At 39.0% G+C, this 25,444-nt stretch overlaps 1 protein-coding gene across 1 annotated transcript in view; it reads right to left on the bottom strand.

Annotated features, from left to right (window-relative positions):
• The window catches only part of LOC126155481 (uncharacterized), a 330,938-nt gene that overhangs the window by 113,077 nt on the left and 192,417 nt on the right, over window positions 1-25,444 (bottom strand). The window contains 3 exon segments of the mRNA XM_049916231.1: window positions 11,188-11,254; window positions 14,757-14,892; window positions 21,287-23,814. Of these exon segments, the coding sequence (XP_049772188.1) occupies window positions 11,188-11,254; window positions 14,757-14,892; window positions 21,287-23,814 (2,731 nt within the window).

The raw sequence follows: 25,444 nt of genomic DNA on the forward strand, positions 1-25,444 counted from the left end.
GAGATAGTTTCGGCACACGAGTTAAGTGAACTAGATTCATCGTTCAACCAACAAGAAAGTACGCGTTTCCTTCCATGGACGAGTTCACAGATCAATGCAATGATTTTGCCTCAAACTCGCAACATTTGTAATAATACACAGATGGCGACTTTAAATGACGAAATGTGGAATGGACGCGAGGCTAGACCGTCAGCGCCATTGTTAACATCAATGTCAGAACCGAATATGAGACAAATTCAGCAACGTGACACAAATCGGACACAGGAGACTGACAAACTGGACTGACTATTAGAGTTATTTGCAGGCATGAAACGAGACGTTAGTCAGAAAATTGACGCAAAACTGGACGCACTTGGTCAGGACTTTAAACAAAGGCTAGATAAAAGTGACAAAAAATTTGACGTATTAAACCGTACTATGATCGAAAATTTTGAACGAACGACAAAACAGATGACAGAATTAAATAACACCACTCAACAGCTCAGCCAGCGATTTGAGACATTGTCCGACCGAGTCACTAAACAGGAAGAAACTTTGGTTACATTCACACATGAAACAAAACACAAACCCTCCAATGTGAGAATCAGTTAACTCAAATAGTTAATGTGCAGCAGGAAGTGAACACCCGTGTGGAAGAGTTAGCTCAGGCCCACACTTCAGCTAGCTCCACCCAAGAAAAGCTGACTGAAGAAGTGGGAAATATTACCCAACAGCTCACAATGGTAGTTCTTGAACAAACCCACCTCAAAGAAAAGATAGAAAAACTAGAAGACCGAGCGGACCTTGCGTCACTAAACAACGACACCAACATGGCCGAAAGAATTGTACATGAATGTAAATTGTGTGACGACTACCTGGGCAAAAAACTTGAAACAATTACACAGGACATACTTTCAAAATAAAGACACATGTTAAAGACGAGACAAAACACATAGAAGACGAAGTGACAAAATTACGAGACAATGTTGTGCCGTGTTTGGCGATTGGTGCAAACGTATCGTCAGGGAACGACAAAACAGCTAAAACCATGGCTAATGACACAGACAGAACATCTATTGTGGAATCACCTATTTCAAATCAAAATTACAATGTGCCGCTTTCTTTTCCACCAAACGAGCAATATTACGGGACGACACCTAGAGTAGCAAGTGACACAAACCACGTCAATACAGTTGTGCCAACTGGCATGGCCGATGACACGTTTGTAAGGCATGGGTATTTCCAGACATTTTCCAGTGAGGACAAGCATAAAGTCCACCCTATTGTGTTTATTAGATCATTTGACGGTGTTTTTCCATGTAGTTGGTCAGAAGTCGATAAAATCAGATACGTCACCAATCTCATGAGAGGACGAGCAGATAAGTGGGGTGCTGCTATGAAAGGCGGTGCCTTACATTTGAACAGTTCGAACAAGCCTTCTTGGACGAATTCTGGTCCAAGAATGAGCAACAGAGTCTAAGGAGAGAAGTGTGCAACCCCGAGACCTATGACCCTAAAAAAGAGACATTAAGACAATACTTTGAGAGGTAGCTAGACAAGACACTGTACTGGTCCAAACCAGCTGACTTGCCAGCGATAATTGACACTTTAAAGAGCCACTTACCCTTTCCATACCGAGACATTAATAGGAGTACCGGAGAATGACATTAAGACTTTCTTAAACTTCTTAGATCAAATGGACGTAGTTTACAGAGGCGATTCACGCCATTCAAATTTTACTCATATTAGTAACCAAAATCAGCACCCACCCCAAAGGAACCGTAGTGACGGTGGTTGGTGGAACCATCCGTCTGCGCCGCGACACAATACAATGCCTGCGCGCGAAACATATTCAAATGGAAACGTGTATGACGGTAGGAACAACCGCAGAAATTCGTGGAATAATAATAACAACAATAATTACCACCCATATCAAAATGGTAACTACATGCAAAATGAAAATCACAGACAGTACAACAACAACCGCAATAGGAGACGTGAGAATAACCGGTACAACCCGGGCTACTTTGACAGGAACATGCCATATAACAGACATAATTACCATCAAAACAATAACAATCCCAACAATCACCGACAGAATATGTGGAACACACAAAATTCACGCATGACAAATCATAACCCTCCACGGAATCCGCCGCCGTTCCCCAGTACAGTTATGCACTCCCCGCCATGAAGTAGCAATAACAATTGCGGCGCGCCATCAGCTGACGCATGGGCGCCAACTGGCCGGAATGTAAACATAGTGGTACTGGTCAATGAACCCGGCCAAACACAGCAGACGACGGAAAACAGTCGACGACCAAGCTAAGCGCTCGTGCTTCGGTCGTGAGGTGTTGTAAGAGTGCAACGGCTGAGACGGTTTGTTTCCTCAGGTACGATGACAAAATGACAGCAGAACAGGAATTAAGCAATGAGAAAAACATTAAATCAGACAGTTGTGTTAAAGAATTCATACAAGCTATGGCATGGGTTAAGTTTAACAATTATGATGTACAAATTTTATTCGATACTGGTGCTACTGCAAGTGTGATGTCAACCGCATTCTATAATGAATTGAAACAAATTATAAACATACCTACTTTACCTGTACAGAATTGCCACGTGGTTAGTGCCACAGGTACTAAATCTAAGAACATACGCATGCAAGCCCTTGTTAACTTCACATTTTCCAATACACAGTTCAAGTGTAATTTTCTGATTGTAGACAAGCTTATTGTACACTGCATCCCAGGGATGGATTTCTTGAATGAACACAAAGCAATCATAGATTTACGTAATGGCATATGTCAATTATCTGTAGGAGAACAACTAATCAATATTGAACCTAACAAGATGATTGAAACACGAAAAAAACTTACAAAAGTGAAATTTAGGGCCATGTTAGCCTTTATTATATTTACACATGACAGAAGACCCTGAGGAAGCAAAAGATAGAAGAGTTATTAAGGCCGTTTTGCGACTCCTACAACACCTCCACTTAAGCGAACAAATGACAAAATTACATTTACTTTAAAGACAACATTTGACTTTTCAGGTAATGCAAGGTAAGTGCAAAGGAGCAGTGACCACCTGTGCAGCCGGCATCGAGCAACGGACACTGAGAAAAAGATATTTTACTGTCAATTATAATACTATGTTCTTTATTTATGTTTTATAGAAAGAAATGAGATATATATATATATATATACACACAACATTCAAAGTGAAAGGAAGTTAATGGTTAACTCGTGTGAGGAAATTTGATACGTTATTATATAATACACACTATGAGAGAGACAATCTCTGTGAGATATATCTTCCATTTGTATAGACAGTATCCACAAGAAGTGGAGATATCGAGGAAGTACTGAGCAGATATGTGATTTACTCATGCAAGGATTTGTTAAGGTATAATACACCTAGTCATATGAACAGCCAGAACACAAACTGAGAATCTGTCATGATGTTACACTACACAGGCTTGACGTAAGGACACTTACATTTACCCATGATTTGGTAAATTATAAGCACCTCCTTTCACACACCCCTTGAAGATGATGCAAATGTTATAATGTATTATGTTCTCTTTTTATGTAGTAGCTGTAGGATTTGGTAGTTTATAGGTAGTGAATAGTTTCTTCCATTCTATCTTTCTTTCTCCATTATCCTACCACCTCCTGCAGCTGGGTATTGTTTGTTTATGGAATGTAAGCATATACTGTGTGACAGTAAACTTTCAGGTATGAATAAAAAGACATGAATATTGATGGCATTACAAGCCTGGTCAACCACTAGCCAAGATATGGAATCAAAAGAAAGAAAGAAATAATAAATGAAGGAAAGCCCGTGCTTTAAATATTAAGTCCGATATCCCTTGGCACGTCCAAACCTTAATAAAGAAACTTAATACCCCAATAAAAGAAAGCCAATGGGACTTAGTATAATTTTTTAGTGTAAATATTTCACATGCATATTCTTGTAAATTTATATGTATTTGTATATGTATTAAAACCTTGCATATTGTTAACATATTTTGAAATGTGTCCACGAAGAGTAAGCTTTCATAATTAACGATGTAAACATGCTGGGCCACAGTGAACATTGTTAAAATGTAAATATGGCAAAAAAGTGTTGCAAACTGTGTTAAACTGTGTACATCACAAACGATGAAATTTGTGAAACCTGTGGTGCATAAACCAAATAACTGTTTGTAAACCGATATAAACTGCAATTTACTTCGACGATAATGAGGATTTTCACACTGCAAATGAACGTTTGTTGGCAAGTGTAAACAATGTGATGAAACACCTACCTTCGCGAACATCGACGCCGTTGTTCCTGGCCGGCCTTCAGATGCTTTGGAGACAACAAACTCAGCACCTGTCATAGGCGATGTGGAAGCTAAAAACTACATCGACCATATATGCCCCGCGAACAATAGTCATGAAAACGCACTAAGACTTGAAGCGTTCTGTTGTAACAGAAGGCATGGACATTGCTTCAGATCACGCACACGCTCAATCTCATGGTGTCACCAGACTTAACATGCCATTTATGCTGGAATAACAACTTGTAATGAACACTATGTGAAAGTGAATACTGTGCAAGACTGTCATAACACAGCGATTTTGAAACTGCCGCACGCGAAATTCAGTGATGCTATTGGGCATGTGCAAAGACTACGTGCTGCCAGAGATGCATTGGGAAACCAACGCTGGAAGCGCACAACATTAACTGCGCTGGTGAGCAGCTTGCTCAAACAAACTCTATGTAAATATATGTATATTAATTTTGTAAAAGGGATCAAAACTGTAACAATTGTATTTAGTATATAGATTTAGAGGAGGAGGAGGAGATTAGTGTTTAACGTCCCGTCGACAACGAGGTCATTAGAGACGGAGCGCAAGCTCGGGTGAGGGAAGGATGGGGAAGGAAATCGGCCGTGCCCTTTCAAAGGAACCATCCCGGCAGTTGCCTGAAGCGATTTAGGGAAATCACGGAAAACCTAAATGAGGATGGCCGGAGACGGGATTGAACCGCCGTCCTCCCGAATGCGAGTCCAGTGTGCTAACCACTGCGCCACCTCGCTCGGTATATATATAGATTTAGAAAGTAAGTATTGACAAAGATTATCCCCTATGAATGCACATGGCCTTTCCTATGAAAATATGTATATATTGACATGTAGGTATATCTATTATATTGTTTGCTAGCCTGCCACGCTAAATGTTTTAGCGTGACAGTCGAGGGGGCGATGTAGCGGGACTTTGAATTTCGCCGCACTACGCTCGTTCCCGCAGATATAAATTATACCGTCGCAGCGGTGCGAGCGCTCGACGGCAGAGAAAATGCTAAAATTGTAACTCTCCCCCCCCCCCCCCCCCCCATCAGTTTTTTGTCTCTTGAGAGCCGAAGCTTAATTCAGACGTAAAAAATTATTAGCTTGTCTTGGTCGGATTAAGATGAAAAAACTCATTGATGTGCAGACGTATTGTGAAAGTTTGTACGAAATTTGGAGGTTGAAAGCAGCAATGTAAAATGTATTGCATTCAACACCAAGATGGTTTTAGTTTGTCTACATTAGTAATTCCTGGACAGTGAAAATTTATTGCAAGATTTCGGAGCAGCTAAGACTTTTCACGCAGAAATGAAGTAGGAGATTTTTGAAGAGGTGGACGCCGCATGCGAGAAGACATGTTAACATGGTAAAGGATGAACTCTTATCTATGCCACTTCCCCCTGTTAGTCACATTTGTTATTCTCCGTTTTTTTTTTTTTCCCCAAATAATTTTTGTAGTGGAAATTGGTTTGACTTTTGCTCAGAAACACCACAAGGACCACCCCAACAATAGCTTTTCCAAATCACGAAGTCCGATAACTTTTCTGTAATACAAAGTCCGATTTGCATTTCATTCTTTCCCTTTTTCACGGTCATTTACGATTTTAAAACCCCCTTTTTATTCACCAGTTCTTCCCACATTTCCAATCTTTTCAACCTTTTCTTTTCTTTTCTTGTCTTTTTCTTTTTTATTAACCACTACAGGTTAAAGTTGGATATAGTGGGAATTAGTGAAGTTCCGTGGCAGGAGGAACAGGACTTCTGGTCAGGTGAATACAGGGTTATAAAAATAAAATCAAATAGGGGTAATGCAGGAGTAGGTTTAACAATGAATAAAAAAATAGGAATGCAGGTAAGCTACTACAAACAGCATAGTGAACGCATTATTGTAGCCAGGATAGATATGAAGCCCACACATACCACAGCAGTACAAGTTTATATGCCAACTACCTCCGCAGATGACGAAGAGATTGATGAAATGTATGATGAGATAAAAGAAATTATTCAGATAGTGAAGGGAGACGAAAATTTTATAGTCAAGGATGACTGGAATTCGGTAGTAGGAAATGAAAGAGAAGGAAACATAGTAGGTGAATATGGAACGGAGGTAAAGAATGAAAGAGGAAGCCACCCAGTAGAATTTTGCACGGAGTATAACTTAATCATAGCTAACACTTGGTTCAAGAATCATGAAAGAAGGCTGTATACATGGAAGAGGCCTGAAGATACTAGAAGGTTTCAGACAGATTATATAATGGTAAGACAGAGATTTAGGACCTGGATAGACTGACAGAACCAGAGGTTGTAGAGAGTTTCAGAGAGAGCATTAAGGAACGATTGACAAAAATGGAGGAAAGAAATACAGTAGAAGAAAAATGGGTAGCTTTGAGAGATGAAATAGTGACGGCAGCAGAGGATCAAGTAGGCTAAAAGACAAGGGCTAGTAGAAATCCTTGGGTAACAGAAGATATACTGAATTTAATTGTTGAAATGAGAAAATATAAAAACGCAGTAAATGAAGCAGGCAAAAGGGAATACTAACATCTCAAAAATGAGATCGAAGGAAGTGCAAAATGGCTAAGAAGGGATGGCTACAGGACAAATGTAAGGGTAAGATAGATACTGCCTACAGGAAAATAAAAGAGACCTTTGGAGAAAAAAGAACAACTTGTATGAATATCAAGAGCTCAGATGGAAAGCCAGTTCTAAGCAAAGAAAGGAAAGCAGAAAAGTGGAAGGAGTATATAGAGGGTCTATTCAAGGGCGATGTACTTGAGGACAATATTATGGAAATGGAAGAGAATGTAGATGAAGATGAACTGGGAGATATGATACTGTGTGAAGAGTTTGACAGAGCACTGAAAGACCTAAGTCGAAACAAGGCCCCGGGAGTAGACAAAATTCCATTAGAACTACTGATAGCCTTGGAAGATCCAGCCCTGACAAAACTCTACCATCTGGTGAGCTAGATGTATGAGACAAGCAAAATACCCTCAGACTTCAAGAAGAATATGATAATTCCAATCCCAAAGAAAGCGGGTGTTGACAGGTGTGAAAATTACCAAACTATCCATTTAATAAGTCACAACTGCAAAATACTAATGCGAATTCTTTACAGACAAATGTAAAAACTGGTAGAAGCAGACCTCAGGAAAGATCAATTTGGATTTCGTAGAAATGTTGGAACACGTGAGGCAATACTGACCATACGACTTATCTTAGAAGATAGATTATGGAAAGGCAAACCTACATTTCTAGTATTTGTAAACTTAGAGAAAGCTTTTGACAATGTTGACTGGAATACTCTCTTTCAAATTCTAAAGTTGGCAGGAGTAAAATACAGGGAGCGAAAGACTATTTACAATTTGTACAGAAACTAGATGGCAGTTATAAGAGTTGAGGGACATGAAAGGGAAGCAGTGGTTGGGAAGGGAGTGAGACATGGTTGTAGCCTAACCCTGATGTTATTCAATCTGTATATCGAGTAAGCAGTAAAGGAAACAAAAGAAAAATTTGGAGTAGGAATTAAAATCCATGGAGAAGAAATAAAAACTTTGAGGTTTGCCAATGACATTGTAATTCTGTCAGAGACAGCAGGACCTGGAAGAGCAGTTGAACGGAATGGACAGTGTCTTGAAAGGAGGATATAAGATGATCAACAACAAAAGCAAAATGAGGATAATGGCATGTAGTCGAGTTAACTCAGGTGATGCTGAGGGAATCACATTACGAAATGAGGCACTTAAAGTAGTAAATGAGTTTTGCTATTTGGGGAGCAAAATAACTAATGATGGTCAAAGTATGGCATAAAATGCAGACTGGCAATGGCAAGGAAAGCTTTTCTGAAGAAGAGAAATTTGTTAACATCGAGTATAGATTTAAGTGTCAGGAAGTCATTTCTGAAAGTATTTGTATGGAGTGTAGCCAGGTATGGAAGTGAAACGTGGATGATAAATAGTTTGGACAAGAAGAGAATAGAAGCTTTCGAAATGTGGTGCTACAGAAGAATGCTGAAGACTACATGGGTAGATCACATAACTAATGAGGAGGTATTGAATAGAATTGGGGAGAAGAGGAGCTTGGGGCACAACTTGACTAGAAGAAGGGATCGGTTGGTAGGACATGTTCTGAGGCATCAAGGGATCACCAATTTAGTATTGGAGGGCAGTGTGGAGGGTAAAAATTGTATAGAGAGACCAAGAGATGAATACACTAAAAAGATTCAGAAGGATGTAGGTTGCAGTAGGTACTGGGAGATGAAGAAGCTTGCACAGGATAGAGTAGCATGGAGAGCTGCATCAAACCAGTGTCTGGACTGAAGACCACAACAACAACCACTTTTCCTAAACCTCTCCAGTCCTTCCCATTCACCCCTCTTCCTTCCCCTTCAACCGTTCTGTCAGAAGATGGAGGTATGGGCACCAAAAGCTTGTATACGTAAAACCTTTTTATGTGTGTGTTCTCCTGCTGCTGCTGCTTGGTAAGTACATTTCTAAACTATCCATTTATATTACATTGTCAAAAATTAATTATTTTCATTTATGGTGATATATCATGTCATTCTACTGAAAACTGAACTGATGCAGAAACACATGAAGGACTTTCTTGACAGGTAGAGCTGCACAGAGTCAAACATTCAGCTTTGCTTTTTATCAGGAATTGTAAATTTTTCAAGACTCTTAAATGGGACATATATGAGTATCAGTTGCTACCATTCCTCAAACCATCACACAGGATATGCTAAAAACCCTGCTGGACCAGCTTTGAAAAGTAAGAATGACTTAACCAGAGCAAAGAGTTGGCTCCAAAACAAAGATTTCATTCTGTCAGCAGAACATGTAACAATCTGAACCATCCTGAAAGGTTAAAAACACCTTCTGAATATTTTTTTACAAATCATTCTATCACCAACTTCACGGCCTCATTAGCATTGGTGGCTGCTAAAACCCAGATAATAGATTGGATTCCAAATGTGCATGACGTATCTTTCTGAAGTAGAAGGCTACATAACACAGTCTAAATACATTGTGGCAATTTCAGTCCATTACATAAAATATTGCCAAGATTGAGCTTTTTCTTGGTTGAAGTACCAAATGTATATGAACTGATTCTTGTTGTGTGAGAGGGCAAATTTTGCTTTACTAATGTTCACAGCAAACAGTACCTATCCCACTACTGTAAGTCTTTACCTGACGCATGAACTGATAGAAAGTCAGTAGTTACTAATCCTGGTCGATATAAAAAAAGAGGCAGAAAATGAAGTCTGAATATTCTGTACAGGTATACAAAATAGGTGTTCAAACATATTGTTATTTTAAAAAATTAATTAAAAGCTCATCTTTGCTTTTGTATGAATAAGGCAAATTATTATGTACAACTTTCAATCGCAACCAAGCAACAGAAAATATACCTAACAGTCTGAAGTCTCCAAGGTCTGCAAAGTTGCGGAGACCCTATAAGAGCTCATATTGCTTAATGTAGCAGTAGGCAATTCCAAAATCTGTGTTGAGTACCCAAACACCAAACTCAAGATCAGGTAATTGATGTGCCTCATAGAGGCTTACTGCCTTTAAAATGGTGGATACAGCATGACCTCTGCCTCATGAAAATCAATGGACAGTAGGAGACATGCAGAAATATTCTTTTCTTGCAAATCAGCAATTGTTCATTTTTAAAAGGCATGGTGTTCGGCCAAAGGTATGCACTGTTCCTAAATAAATATCTGCTAATAGTGGGTGCACACAATACCTTTATAGCCTAATATCTATGCAAGCACTTGTCACCAGAGAATGCAACTAGTACTACTCAAACTGTTATTATATGCCATTATTACTGCTCTTCATATGTTTTGCATCAGAAATTAACCTTGTTACACAAAAGTCTTAGCCTGAAATGTTTCAGTATCTTTTCATGTATGTGGATTCCCATTAACATGTCTACATTCCAGAAAACACAGCACGAGTTACTTTATGCACAGACAAAAACTAACGTATGCTATATTACCTGGGCCTTTCATACCACATGCTGTATATTTCCAAAATGATTTACGGAGTATAAAAATTTTGTAAAACCCCTATTGTACACTAGGTTATATGTATCAAGGACACATGCTGATACACATTGTATGCTCTATATGCTACGCAATGTGCCCGACTGTACTTGTAAAATTTCTTGGATTTTTTGCTGCGCATTACATTCCTTTCAGTTATCAAGAACAGATTTCTTAATTTTGCCCATCAGTCGCTTCACTTACCCTTGTACAGTAACTCCACAGTTAACTGTTCTAATGTTAATAAATCATTTCAATAAACAGAATGATGATAATAGCAGGAGACTTTCTCAACTATTAGCACAGTCACTGAAGTTGATGGTTGCCTATGAGGAGGATTAAATGTTACTATAAAATATTACTCTTAATGAAAACTGATCATAAAAAACAAATAAATTTAAATGTTATGCATAACTCACAGAAAAGGCAAATGAAAGCCGTACAACAACTGTGTGACAGTGAATGTTACAAATACTTCGTCATGGTCTTAGGAACTGGGTACAGAATTTTCAATGAAATAATCAACGACAAGTGGTACAGTCCTTTATCATAAATTTTAGACTAACCACCCATCCAGAACTGGGCTATACTACCTTCACAGGCATGATTACCCAAAACACCACTACCAGTGTTTCACAGCAAGTAGTGGGCAAAAGAATAATACCATTCTCATACATGGAATAGAGTTTTGCAAAATATCAGTTCAATATATTAAACTTTTGACTACAAAATACACTAGTATGATGACAATCAACTATAGTAATAACTTCAATTAACTAATATAACATCTTTTACTTACTTTAACAATCCAGATACATACCTCTTCTCCCGATCTCCCAGTAGAGCTGCGATACGTCTGAGTGAGGGTCTGCAGAAACCATGGTCTTCTGTAACAGATACTCCAGTGTCATAATACCTACGTATATAAGCCAGGCTGAGGGTCATATATAATATAGAGAAGTATTAAATTTCCGCTCCACATTTTCAATTCCATGTATGGGACAATATTAGATCCATAAGCTGCAGTTTTCTACATTTTTCACTGCCCTAAATATTTCGACACTGATGCCACTTATCTCATGCTTTCATTTTGGGAGTATGCGTTTTGTCAACAACATATCACAAACAATTGTCAACGGTGTATCCACTTGATTGACCTTGTTTGACAATCCCCACATAAAATGTGTGACATCAAACTTTCCTATGGAATACCATTAACTAACTTGCTTCGGACATCATTCAGTGTCATACAACAAATAACAGTAATAACACATTAAATATAAAGGGCAATGAAATTAAAAAAAAGACGGGTGGAAAAAAGTGTGTAATTCATTTTTTCAAAACTAATTGCCGTAACAGTTAATACATTTATCCCACTGTGAGAAAAGATGGTCTCATCCCTCAGAAAAACATTTGCAGTTGCCTGAATGGAAAAACTGGTAGAAGCCAACCTCGGGGAAGATCAGTACGGATTCCGTAGAAATATTGGAACACGTGAGGCAATACTGACCCTACAACTTATCTTAGAAGAAAGATTAAGGAAAGGCAAACTTACGTTTCTAGCATTTGTAGACTTAGAGAAAGCTTTTGACAATGTTGACTGGAATACTCTCTTTCAAATTCTAAAGGTGGCAGAGATAAAATACAGGGAGCATTTGGCTATTTGCAATTTGTACAGAAACCAGATGGCAGTTATAAGGGTCGATGGGTATGAAAGGGAAGCAGTGGTTGGGAAGGGAGTGAGACAGGGTTGTAGCCTATACCCGATGTTATTCAATCTGTATATTGAGTAAGCAGTAAAGGAAACAAAATTCGGAGTAGGTATTAAAATCTATGGAGAAGAAATAAAAACTTTGAGGTTCGTCAATGACATTGTAATTCTGTCAGAGACAGCAAAGGACCTGGAAGAGCAGCTGAACAGAATGCGCAGTGTCTTGAAAGGAGGATATAAGATGAACATCAACAAAAGCAAAACGAGGATAATGGAATGTAGTCGAATTAAGACGGGTGATGCTGAGGGAATTAAATTAGGAAATGAGACACTTAAAGTAGTAAATGAGTTTTGCTATTTGGGGAGCAAAATAACTAATGATGGTCAAAGTATGGCATAAAATGCAAACTGGCAATGGCAAGGAAAGCTTTTCTGAAGAAGAGAAATTTGTTAACATCGAGTATAGATTTAAGTGTCAGGAAGTAATTTCTGAAAGTATTTGTATGGAGTGTAGCCATGTATGGAAGTGAAACATGGATGATAAATAGTTTGGACAAGAGGAGAATAGAAGCTTTTGAAATGTGGTGCTACAGAAGAATGCTGAAGATTACATGGGTAGATCACATAACTAATGAGGAGGTATTGAATAGAATTGGAGAGAAGAAGAGTTTGTGGCACAACTTGACAAGAAGAAGGGACCGGTTGGTAGGACATGTTCTGAGGCATCAAGGAATCACCAATTTACTATTGGAGGGCAGTGTGGAGGGTAAAAATCATAGAGGGAGACCAAGAGATGAATACACTAAGCAGATTCAGAAGCATGTAGGATGCAGTAAGTACTGAGAGAAGAAGATGCTTGCACAGGATAGGCTAGCATGGAGAGCTGCATCAAACCAGTCTCAGGACTGAAGACCACAACCACAACAACAACAACAACATAACCATGATTGTATCCAGGTGTGCATCTCTCCGTTTCATGAATACCTTTCTTCAGAACTGCAAAAGTATGGAAATCACGTGGAGGAAAATCAGGACTGTATGGAGGATTTGTGAGGGCTTTACAGCAGAACTTCTACAGCATAGTCCAAGAGTAGGCATTTGGATTGACTATGTTTAGCTTATGTTACAGCACTGCCCTTGTTAAGATGTGATGCACTGTTGAAACCCCACTCTTCCAATTCTTTGTCATAAACTCTTTATGGCTGACTACTTCAATACACCAATCAAAGAATCACATCCACACCTAGGTTTGATTTAATGAAAGCCAAAAGCTGAATATTGAGTTAACTGGCACAATCCTGAAAGAATGTACTGTATGTAAATGAAGCAAAGCTGCTGAAATAGTTTTTGTAAAACATTTTACATGTAACAAAATATAAAAACCTCTCACATTTCGGATTATTACATTTTTTTGCTATGCAACTGTTTTCAAACAACTGCAAGGAAATTATTGGTTAAAATATTTGATTATTTCATACTGTAAGTCTCATATCACAGCCTGATGATATGGTGGTTATCATTTTGTAATTGATCATATATTAGAATACTTCAAAGTTGAGTAACTCACTGATCATTGTTTGAACAATTTGCAGTGAATTAAGAGTGTAAATTGCAATTGCTAATGTGAGGGAAGCATGAAGTGGCAGATAAATTGTTGTCATATTTTTAAATGTGTCCCTCAACCATCTGTAGAAGTATATCAAAATCTTCGGTATTCATCCACAATTTCTGAATCCCATTCAAGGTCATGCCCATGTCTTTATGATCTTTAAGAGACTTAAATCTGTTTCTTGCTAGTGGAGATTCATTTACCAGTCTTACGTATAGTTTGAAAGTGTCCAAACAAATAACATTTTTCGCCACGACATGCAAAGAATAAAATTCACATACATGTTTGACTCGGAAGTATGAAGCAGAAAGATGAATCATCCGCTGCTGCAAAACTTACTTTTTATGAACAAAGTAAAGCTGTATCTCATGCTGAAGCAGATTTTCACAAATAATTGAAAATCACAGATTTAGGATTCACAAATATCCCCCCCTGAACAACTTCAATACGCTGGATCTCAAATAGGTGACTTGAATGTCCTTAACCAGTTATTCAACCAGGGAGAGTGGAGCTACAGTGTAACATGGATTCTGAGACATGTTTCGTTTCTGGCGAATCTCTAGTTCAATGAAAGGTGAATGCTAGGTTAAAAGGCAGAGTGAAAAAAAGAGAACCAACCAGGATTCAATCCCACAACTTTTTGGTTTCAAGCCACATACTCTACCACTAGACCACCACATCAATTACGAATTTGGTCACACTCCCTGCACTCTCTAGTCACTGCTGCTCTCAAGTTATGGCTAATGTTTGCTTTGTGGCAATGGCGATGTTTTTCACAACTTAATTTATCATAATTCAGACTACTTGTATGAAATATTTATACCTGACTTGACATGAGATTCAGGAGTTACAACTATGCGACAGACATATGCAGAGAAACAATTATAGTTTCAGATAGTGACTGCACCCTTGTATTGGGGGAAGGAAGTAAAACCCATCAACTGCAAGCGTGACAGAAATTACCAGTATACAACTCAGCACTAACTCTGTGTTACTTTGAAGCATGTGATATTTTTATTTGGGGTTCCAACCAATATAAATATTCACAAAAAAATTAAAATATTCATACCGTAACTGTTCAGCAGGCGTGACTGGGCGGGAAAATATTCTTCCTCGTGAACAATGTCCGGTACGATGATGAAATCGTGGTCTGGGCACGTAGTATCTTCCTCCAACATGCAGCATCCGTGGACATCTTAGTGATGCTGTTTAAATACAATTGAGATTGGATTCCATTAGGAAGTTTGTGCACTGTGACCACACAACAAGTATTGTAAACGAGGGAATCTCTACCACTGCCCGTATAAATCTTAAATCTTTTTATTATTATTACTGCATGTCATTTTCAGTCACAGAGTAATCATCTTCAGTACTAAAATAAAAACAGTGTCAACCTAAATGACCAATATACAAACATATGTGTCATTTACAATGGAGAACATCGAGTTTTACAAGGTAAAATACACACTAAGACTCCTGTGGACTCTCACAATTGTGCACAAAGACCATGCCAACTAGCAGGTAAGATTTAAACTGAGCCAGCTGCTTACAAAAGCCTATGAATCTAAGCACCATGTTTGTGGTGGATGCCATCAGTGTGCTATTTACTGAATACATGTACAATACACAGTATTTATTCATATAGAAAACAGTAAGTTGTATGGAGGTTTATATGAAAACAGATTACAGGGTTATAGAGTTAAAAACATCGATATAGTGCAAGAAAATATGAATGCTACTAATGCAAACTAGGTTGTTGAATAGGATTACAAGCTATTTAGAACTGCTTATGTACCAATAGAATTGTCTTTTCCACAAGTATGTGTTAATGAAACCATGGCATCATCAATAAAACTGCAGCAGATATTTAAAACACATTTATTTCTTATTCAAATTTCTTGTCCACCTGGTACTGGAAACCAGAACAAAATCATACAACTATGCCCCCTGGTGTGCCAAATCCAAATAAATCTGTCTCAATGTCATTATACAAACTATTTATGTGATAATGTTGAAAATTATGTGATAATGTTGAAAATTTATTCCTTCAATAAACCAATATTTATATTAGAGACAAGCTATTTTAAAAATATTTACTTCCAAATTCTATTAGATGAACTGATACAATGTGCTTACAATGATATTAAGAATAACTTTTTATACTAACAACCATACATCATGAAAAATACACTACCATAGTTTGATGTTATGGATCATTAGGAATATAATGAGGACCAAGTTAGCAAAATAAGTATTTACATGTGTACTCTGTGGAAAATGTTCTCTTACTGTGAGCAGCTCACATGGCACTGTGAAAGTGCTAACTCAAAAGTGTTTAAAAGTCTTCTTCGGAGACTGATGGACATCTCATGTTTCAGCCTGGGGAGCCAGCCAGCCCACAAAGAACTCTCAAAAATGGGTGTTCTTTGTCATTGTCTGCTCATTGAGCATGACACCGGCAGGTGATTTTTGACTGCGGAATATCTCCATCTCTTCGACGAGGCTACACTCCACACAAAGACTACCAGAAAAGACTTCCTAACACTTAACTCTATATAGAGCTGCATGCCCTCAGGAAGAATTATGACTGCAGTTTCCCCTTGCTATCAGACAGTTGCAGTACCCCCATAGCAAGGCCATGCCCCTGCAACTGCTGAAAGGCTGCTGCCCCTCCTTGGGAACCAGGTGATATTTATAACAACAAGAAATGGCTTAAGGGGCACCTCTGAAGCAGGTGTTCATAAATCAAAGGAAGGAAATGAAAAACTAGAAGCACTTAATGTGATTGCACTTCAATGGCTGAATCTACTCACAGCAAAAATATTAACTGATTTGACTTAGATGGGCACTTTGTTGTAAAGTAGATGCATTTTTGCATAGGAATATACTTTCTTTTCCAATATTCTTCACCACACCACCCCTCAATCATGGGAGTTTTAGACAAACCAATCACCTGCCTCCACATGATAATGTCCTGGCGAGTAACTATTCACATTCTCATCTGGAGGCATGCGCTTTGTCTGGTGGTGAAGGTAAATTTCTTTGGGTGCAAGACACTCAAGTACAAAATTTGAGGAAATAAGTATGGTTAAAATAATAACATAAAATTTCTTCTAGAGTAAAAATGTAAAATCTTCCTAAAAAGCACACACAGAAATAGTGCACGTGCTCTCTTATGTACGCACACTCTATCCCATTAGCAAAAATTATTTACATCTATTCCACATCTTCCACAATAAGGTAAAATGATTAATGTGAATTGTGCCTCATGTTCAGAAGTCCTAAATCCTCAATGACAAAAGGCTGTTAATTCTTCAAATTTAGCAGCAGGTGATGGCAGAGGCCTATAACACGATGTGCGTTAAAAACCTCACAGAAAACATATGGGTGATGCAGCTGTGCAATATCAGTGACAACCTCTGCATAAATGTTTTATGGCACCTGGATGGTGGTCATGCAGCATCTATGTATACTTCCCTATGACAACAGCTGGTACTATGGGAGACAAAAATTATTTTATGCCAGGTCCAGTACTGCAGATATATTCATAAGTGTTAGTGTTACTTTCAGTGTGTGCTGGTAAAAAGCTCCATCTTAATGTGCTGGCTGGTCACATGTTTTGTATGTTCAATGTCCACTGCATGCCACTACAGTGGATCCATAGCGCTGAAACTTCAAAATTGGATTTAGTTCACAGATGTAACTATAAGGGAAATGAATCCTGTGATAATTTGTTTATGTGATAGTCAGCAAGCTAAAGGTCAATGTACAAGTGCAGTGGTCTAATATAGTTCACTGATACCCTTCTAAACAGTCTCCCATCTTACTCTTTATTTTCAGGATGTCACACCATCCACTTTCCAATTTTGTTTCAGTTACTCTGCATCATTAATACTCATCACTGAATAAGACAATAGAAACAAGGCTGTTGTATAAGAGGACCAAACTAGGTAATCACCAAGTACATCCACTTTTTGAAAATTTTCTGTTTGTCTCACTGTAAATGTTACTACTAAGAAAGTGCCACACTGACTTAAGGGTAACTGCACAGCATTGCTTCCAGATGTAAATCCTTTCTGCTGAGAGGACTTTTAGATGATTTGGACACCACGGAGTTACAGTGAGCAGCTATGAAAGTAGGTCTAGGCAGAGAACCATAATACGAGGTGATCAAAACAAAATTGGTCCAGAAACATTTGAATGACTAACAGGAAAATTACCCTTGTTAATCAAAAGAGGAACTGGTCCTCACAGAAAATACTGAAAACCATGATTCTGATACAGCATTTGGTTGCTGTCACATGTCTGTGAATGGGCATGTGTCGCATGCCCTGTTCCGAGTACTTAGCCATTTGAGTGAGAGACAGGAGCAGTAGTGAGCACCTGAATGCAACACAGAATGGTGTTCACAATAAAACACTGAATGTTCATTGTCAAGTGTTACGAGAAACACAATGTATGGAAAATGTGTGTAGAGTCATTTCTATAAGAATTCCGAATGGAAGTTTTTTGGCAAAACCTCCAGCAAAGCCTGCCATGCAAAACTCTTTGGCAAAACCTCCGGAAAAGCCTGCCATTCAAAACTCAGTGGGAAAACAACAGAAAATATTGCTTGAGTTAAAAAAAGGTTGTCAGATGCAATCTCAATGCAGTTTATCTGTGCACGTGGGAATTAAGAATGTCTTCGCTACAGTCGACATAATAGTTTTGCGAGAGTCAGCAACCATTTAGAAAATAAAGATAATTCTCATTTATTGCTCCATCTCAGTTGGACATTTTTAATTAGGTTACATGTTTCGATCACTCTGGATAATCTTCAGATTTCAGTACTACAATATGTGATTCTGGGTAGAAAAGACCAGTTGCAGATGCAACTACTTAGATCTGGAGATGATCCAGGGTGATCAAAACATGTAATCTACCTAAAAATGTGCAACTGAGGTGGAACAATAAATGAGAATTGTCTTAATTAAGAGAATGTCAAGCTTAAACATTATCAAAAAGAACCTGCACCTGTGTCCTTACAAATTTACTGTTGTCGATGAGTTAAAGTGTGAAGATGAACTTTCGAATATTGAGTTCTGCCAGTGGCTTCTGAGTGAATTGTAGTCAGGACTTTAGGATCATCATCTTCAGACGAGGTCTGGTTCAGCCAGTTACAGTATGTGAACTCACATAACATGCACCACTATGCAGCAGAAAATCCCCCATCAGTACTCTGAACAGCCACTGCATAATCTCAAGATTGGCATTTGGTGTGCAATGTCTGAAGTCCATATCATAACAAAATTATTTTAATAAAGTGCTAATGCTAACCACTATGTCCAGAAACTGTTTAATCCATATGTGGATCAACTCCCAGGAGATAAATTACTGGATGGATATTTTCGGGATGACAGAGCAATAGCACACACTGCCTCGACAATCTTGTCACGAGTGCCTGAGGTGTTCGACGAGGTGGTGACAGTCAGCACAGGTAGAGCAATCTCTTGGTCACTTTGATTGCCTGATCTCTCTCACCATGATTTTTACATAGCTTTCTGTTATAGGTAACACTAGTGCTGACCAGTTCCAGTATAGGAAGCCCAGGTTCAATAAACCAACCCTTCTCCAAGTCTGGCTGATTTCGGTGAGGTACTAAACTTTTGACACGACCTAAATTTTAGGAGCAGCACACCAAATGCTATGAACACGTTACAACTTCCTCCTCCCCTTATGTGCCCAAAGGTGTCCAATCAGCACTAGTCTGGTTAAAGACCTCACAGCAGCCTCTGAGTCACCCACTTCTCTTGGGACAACATACTGTTGGCTTTAGCAGGTTATTGTGTATGCTAGGCAACCCAAAAGATACAGTCCTTCACATGAAGCAACTGCATGGCTAGGCAAATGTGAGAGGACCCAGGAACAGTGGTAGCAGTGTATTGTTCACAGTAAGTAATTGGTATAGACTGAAATTTGACTCCACCATAATTTCACTTGGCATATCCCTGAGACACATTACAACACTGCCAATTTTATATAAAGGGACCAATAAGACAGCTCCAGTTCTGTTCATGAGAGCAGTTATCAAGTTACCAGGCTGTACTTTATTGCATGTTTTCCCTGCTCAATCACATGAAACTACTAACCTGGCGGACATGTATTTGCTACATAAGGACATCACACACTTACCCTACACCTAAAACCTGTTGAATGAAATTAGAATTATATTAATACCTTCAGCTGCTAACGGGCGTTGATATATATCAACAGGGACAGGTGGAAATGTGTGCCCCGACCGGGACTCGAACACGGGATCTCCTGCTTGCATGGTAGACACACTATCCATCTGAGCCACCAAAGGCACAGAAGATAGCATGGCTCCAGGGACTATCGGACATGTCTGAAAGAAGACACCATATCCATACAAATATATAGTTCTGGCAACACCGGCCATGACATTCTTCTTCTGTGTGTATGCACACATATTCCCCAAACTCTTACGGGACTTGGTATGAACATCTTCCATGAGTAATGAGTGTGTTGAGGTAGGACACTACGAATGTAGTGTGTGGACATACAACATGAGAATGTGGGTCTTGCGGGAGGCATACATGAAATAGTCCCTGCAGTCACGCTATCCTCTGTGCCCTTGGTGGCTCAGATGGATAGAGCATCTGCCATGTCAGCAGGAGATCCCAGGTTCGAGTCCCAGTCGGGGCACACATTTTCACCCGTCCCCGTTGATATATATCAACGCCCGTTAGCAGCTGAAGGTATTAATATAATTCTAATTTTATTCTAGACAGCTGCAGGTCATCAATGGTCTCTTTTCTTTCGGACATGTCTGAAAGAACAGACACCATATCCATATAAGCATAAAAAACCTGTTGAGTACACATTCTCTACGTCAGATAACTGTAGCTTTATCACTGCCACCAAAGATCTTTGCTGACATTCAGAGAGCACATATCCAGCAATGATGTGTGTTGCCTCAAGCCATGCTGGATAACTTGGTACACAGTATGGGAAGTCACTGTGAACCCTGTATCCCTGTATTACAAGTGTCACACTCTATAGTGTAGTTTCAGGTCTCTGAGACTGCACCCATGTGTGCAATGAGTGAGTGAGAGAGAGAGAGAGAGAGAGAGAGAGAGAGAGAGAGAGTACTGCTGACAAAGGCCTTAATGTCCGAAAGCTATAATTGTGTGAATCTTTTTGTTGTGCCTATCGTGACTCAGCATCTCTGCTATATGGTGAGTAGCAACTTTCCTTCTCTGATATTGTTACACTCTATACTGACATTTATGCCACTAACAGAGGGTCACCACCAAACTCAGTGCCACGTATGGTCCTGTGACTAGTTTCCCAACATATCTTGCATCTGTATTGCATTCTTGTCTCACTGTTACCAGAGCATCTTTTAACGCATACAGTACTGCTGTGCATTATGCTGTGGATACCTAAAATACCTCAATTTATGGAAATGAGCATATTAAATAAAAGGATCAGTAGTAAAATTAATCTACACAAAGAAAATGTAATTAACTGCAGATATTATAATTACTAATGTGGTGAAAGATAATTTCACATTCACCACAGGAAACAAATCATATTCACCTTGGACAGATCCTGGTATCAGTAGAGGACTTGCTCTTGGTGTCAGCAGTGGGCCAGGTCTTGGTGACAACAGTGTATCTGGTTGTGGACACATCAGGGGACCCTGTCTTGGGATTATGGAAGGATTCGGTCTTTGGGCAATATGGCACCTTACAGCATTAGGTGAACTTTCAGACTGAGATACAACTGCATCAGATCTCCATGATGAATGTGAAACTGTAGCTCTTGTGTTAGCTCCCTGCACTGATGAACTGCCAAAATGTAGACTAGATGATGTACTTTCCATGCCATGTGCGTCATCATCATCATCATTATCATCATTCTGCTGGCAAGAAGGATTAACTTGAGCTGAATGGTCACCAACACTAACTGCACGTCTTTCAGGAGAGCTCAAATCCTCCGGTGCAGAATTTTGATGTGTATTTTGTTGAGCATCTGGGCGATCTGACGACGATTCTCCGAGGTTCCCACAAAAATTAGTAACAGCCCCAGGAATAAATGGGTGTATATTTGCTGGGTAAGCTGCAGTCTCTGACAACAGATCGGCTGGATTTCCAGCAGGACTACAAGGGTTTGCATCAACAAAATTATTTTGGACATTGTGTGTTCTGTTCATACCTGGATGCAAACAGTTAACATTTTGTTTGTTGGTAACATTTATGACAGTAGTGGCACATGGTAATTCTTCTTGTGATGGAACAATCAAATCTGAATGAGAAATTGTTTCATTCTCGCTTGCAGTTTCATTGCTACCATTGTTGGACACACCTGCCGTAGCATTGGAGCTCCTAACCAAATTTTGCATATGTTTGGTTTCCCCCCAGAGTTCCTGTATTGGGATTTCTTGTTCTGTTGAATTATTACATTGACTAGAAGCAGAATTTTCTCCTCGTTCCTCATTAGTTCTTTGGGTTACAGATGTCAATTGAACATGATTTAAACTTTCTTGTGAATTAACCTTACAACGTGTTCTTAGGACACACGATATATTCTTCGGGTCATCCAGTTTTCTCCCACACTCCTGTTTATCTGTCGTTTCTGTAGATGAAGACTCATTTTTGGTGACACGTGATACCTCTTCTCCTTGAACATTACCACTATCTGAAGTACGCATTTCATTTTGTGTTTGCTCAAATGATTTACATGAAATGCTTCCATGTGGCACTAGATTTGTTGGCCTTGAGTGAGAACTTGCAACTACTTCCTGTGGTCTGACAGTCGTATATGTTGGTTGAGGCTGAGCCACGTGGGTACCAAGATGTAGCGTTGTAGGCTGAAGTCGAGGCAAACTAGGATGAAGAGGAGTAGTATTAGGGTGATATGATCCACAATTTCTGCTCACTCTTGTAGATGCTACCTTTGCCACACGAGATGGACAGGATTTCCACAATGATGTGGGTTCTCTCTCTGGTAGAGTTATTCCCTGTTGTTCAGCAATTCTCCTTTGATTTATGCGCTCCTGCAAACCTTTTACCATGTTCTGCATTTCATTTATCCGTTCTTGATGAGACAATGTATTTCTTGGTGTAATGTCATCTATATTTCTTCCTGTCTTCCCCCTACCACTACTATATACTGGAGAAACTTTTAAACCACGAGATGTCTTTGAAGGGGCAGCAGTATAGTCAGAATTCTGTGATGTAGAACAACTGGCACTGCTGCAACCAGCGGTCATCAATCCTGCAACTGGCAAATTATGTTCAACTAATTTCTCACCTTTCATTTGAGTGGACTGTTCTTGTATAGAGTGCCTCTCCTGCCTTGTAACATGACTTCCAATATCTTTAGTTCCAGTTTCCTGAAATGTTTCACTTGGGATATTAGATTTAGATACAGTGAATTCATTTGTTACTTCTGGGACTGAACCACTGTGCCTTGAGTGTAATTCAACTGCATTAACTTCACTAGTTTCTTCTGTCATTGCTAGTCTATCTGACGAGCAACTGTTTACCTCCATATTGTTTCTTCCACTTTTTGCAATAGTCCCACGCCTATGACCCTCTTCATTAATTGGAGAATCAGCACTGCCTGTAGCTAGCTCTGCAGCAGTATTTTGAATGTTGCTACCAGCACTGTCTCCATCAGGAACACGTTCCCACTGAGTTTTGGTGGAAGAGCTCTGTGGATCTATTTTAACTCTTTTAGCTGCAATCTCTCCATCATCAGTTCGATCTTGACAGATCTGTACTGGAGCAGCTTCTTCTGTCACGAACTGGACACACTCTGTCGCCTCATCATTTTCACAGTCAGAAGAACTGCTAGAGGCATGAAGTTCTGAAGATTCATCTGCAGGTTCACCATCACTGATACGAGTCAACTCCAGCAGCTGACTCACAATTGGTTCCTGCAGCTGACTCACATTTGGTTCCCGTGCTGGTTGGTATGGTTCATCTTCCTCTGTGATTACTAGTCCTGGTGAATCTGACTGAGGCGTCTGGTGAACTGCTCCATGAAGTGAATTCATCTGACGCTGAAGGTTTCCCCAAACACGTCGTATCTGCTGAAGCTGCAGTATTTCCATGCGAGCTCTGTAAGATATACATAAACAACTTGTTGACAATTATCTCAGTGCAAAATTACAAAGATTTAAATAATCTGAAATGATGGATACAGCATAATGAAGATAGGCAAATGTTAGAATCAGCATGAAATATCTAGTTTTTAATCTTAATTCCAAAGACAATATCCACTCACCAATACATATCATATGGAAATTCAGAGATTATTTTTACATGTTTCTCACTGCTCTTCCTGAAAGTTTAATAAAGACAGACTGCTATAACAACTAAGCCTTTTGTAATGGAATTGTTGCATTAAATCGAGTTGTGCACCTGCTGTATTAGTTCTTCACAAAAATTCAAACTGTTAACAAGACCCAATACTGTCTTTATGAGGAAAGCTACTGAGTGTCAATGCAGTAACAGAATCACAAAATATATTTTGGTAGTGCCCATGGTGACGAGAGATTACACTAGCACCAACAACGAAACATTTTCAGCTACATCTTTACTCCAAAAGCCACCTCAATGTCGACATTGTCAAAATCTCACAATTAACAAGATTAATGCACTGTAGACATTAAATAGAAGACAGATTTGAATTTATGTTATGACAAAGACAAAAACTCTCAGGAAGTGTAGTTTTAAGAATATCTGGTAACTGTCTCCACAGCTAGAAACAAATATAAAGCATTATGAATAAGCCTTTTTTAAGAGCACTGCTCATATATTTTATTGATATCTAAAACTGATTCAGACAAATACACTGAAAATTTGGAGGTAGAATGTGTGTTCTGCAAGATGATACTTATGGCCTGAAGATGGCAGCACACACTGCTGCATAAAGAAGCATAGATACTGAAAAGGTGATTGTTGCTCTCACAATATCCACCACAACAAAGTGGAAATCTGTTGTGGACATTTTGAGTAATGAAGGCACAGCATCAATAGAAACCAATCACAGAAATTAAGTACCACAAGATGATTTAGGCTCTTTCTTACAGGTATGTTATGAGAGGAATAGAAGGTTTATTTGTGCTGAAGTCACTGATTACAAACAACATACTCAGTAGTGACATAAGAAGACATCACAGCGAGGCAAAGTGAGCATCATGTGGAATTACTTGGTTATGGAAATAAAATTAATGCACCTTGTTTGTTTCAAAAAGCAGTAGTACAACAAAAGTAATTACCTTCAGTATGATTGATGCTTGAAAATTATTGATCTGCAATGAAGACTTTTCAAGAATTGATCATCTCTGTCCATGGAACTGTGTGGTCAGCCAAGACACATGCAGTCTAGAAACAACCGGTCATTTTACAACTTCAACAAAATGCTTAGCTATATGCCTTTAAGAGAACTGAAACTCGATCTTGTTGCTAGTAGTTAATTACCTGACTAAATAAAAACCTCGCAAGCCTTCCTTATGCTTGATTCTAGAATCTGTTATAGCTATATGTGCTACCTGTAAATCAATTTCTTCATCTACATCTACGCTCTGAAAACCACATAAAGTGCATGGCAGAAGGTACATCCACTGTGCCAGTAATTTAGGTTTTTCCTCATTCCTCTCACATATGGAGCACGGGAAGAATGACTGTTTACCGTATTTACTCGAATCTAAGCAGCACTTTTTCCGGTTTTTGTAATCCAAAAAAA

Source organism: Schistocerca cancellata, chromosome 2 (assembly GCF_023864275.1).
Source record: "Schistocerca cancellata isolate TAMUIC-IGC-003103 chromosome 2, iqSchCanc2.1, whole genome shotgun sequence".
In the NCBI taxonomy this organism is placed as follows: Eukaryota; Metazoa; Arthropoda; class Insecta; order Orthoptera; family Acrididae; genus Schistocerca; species Schistocerca cancellata.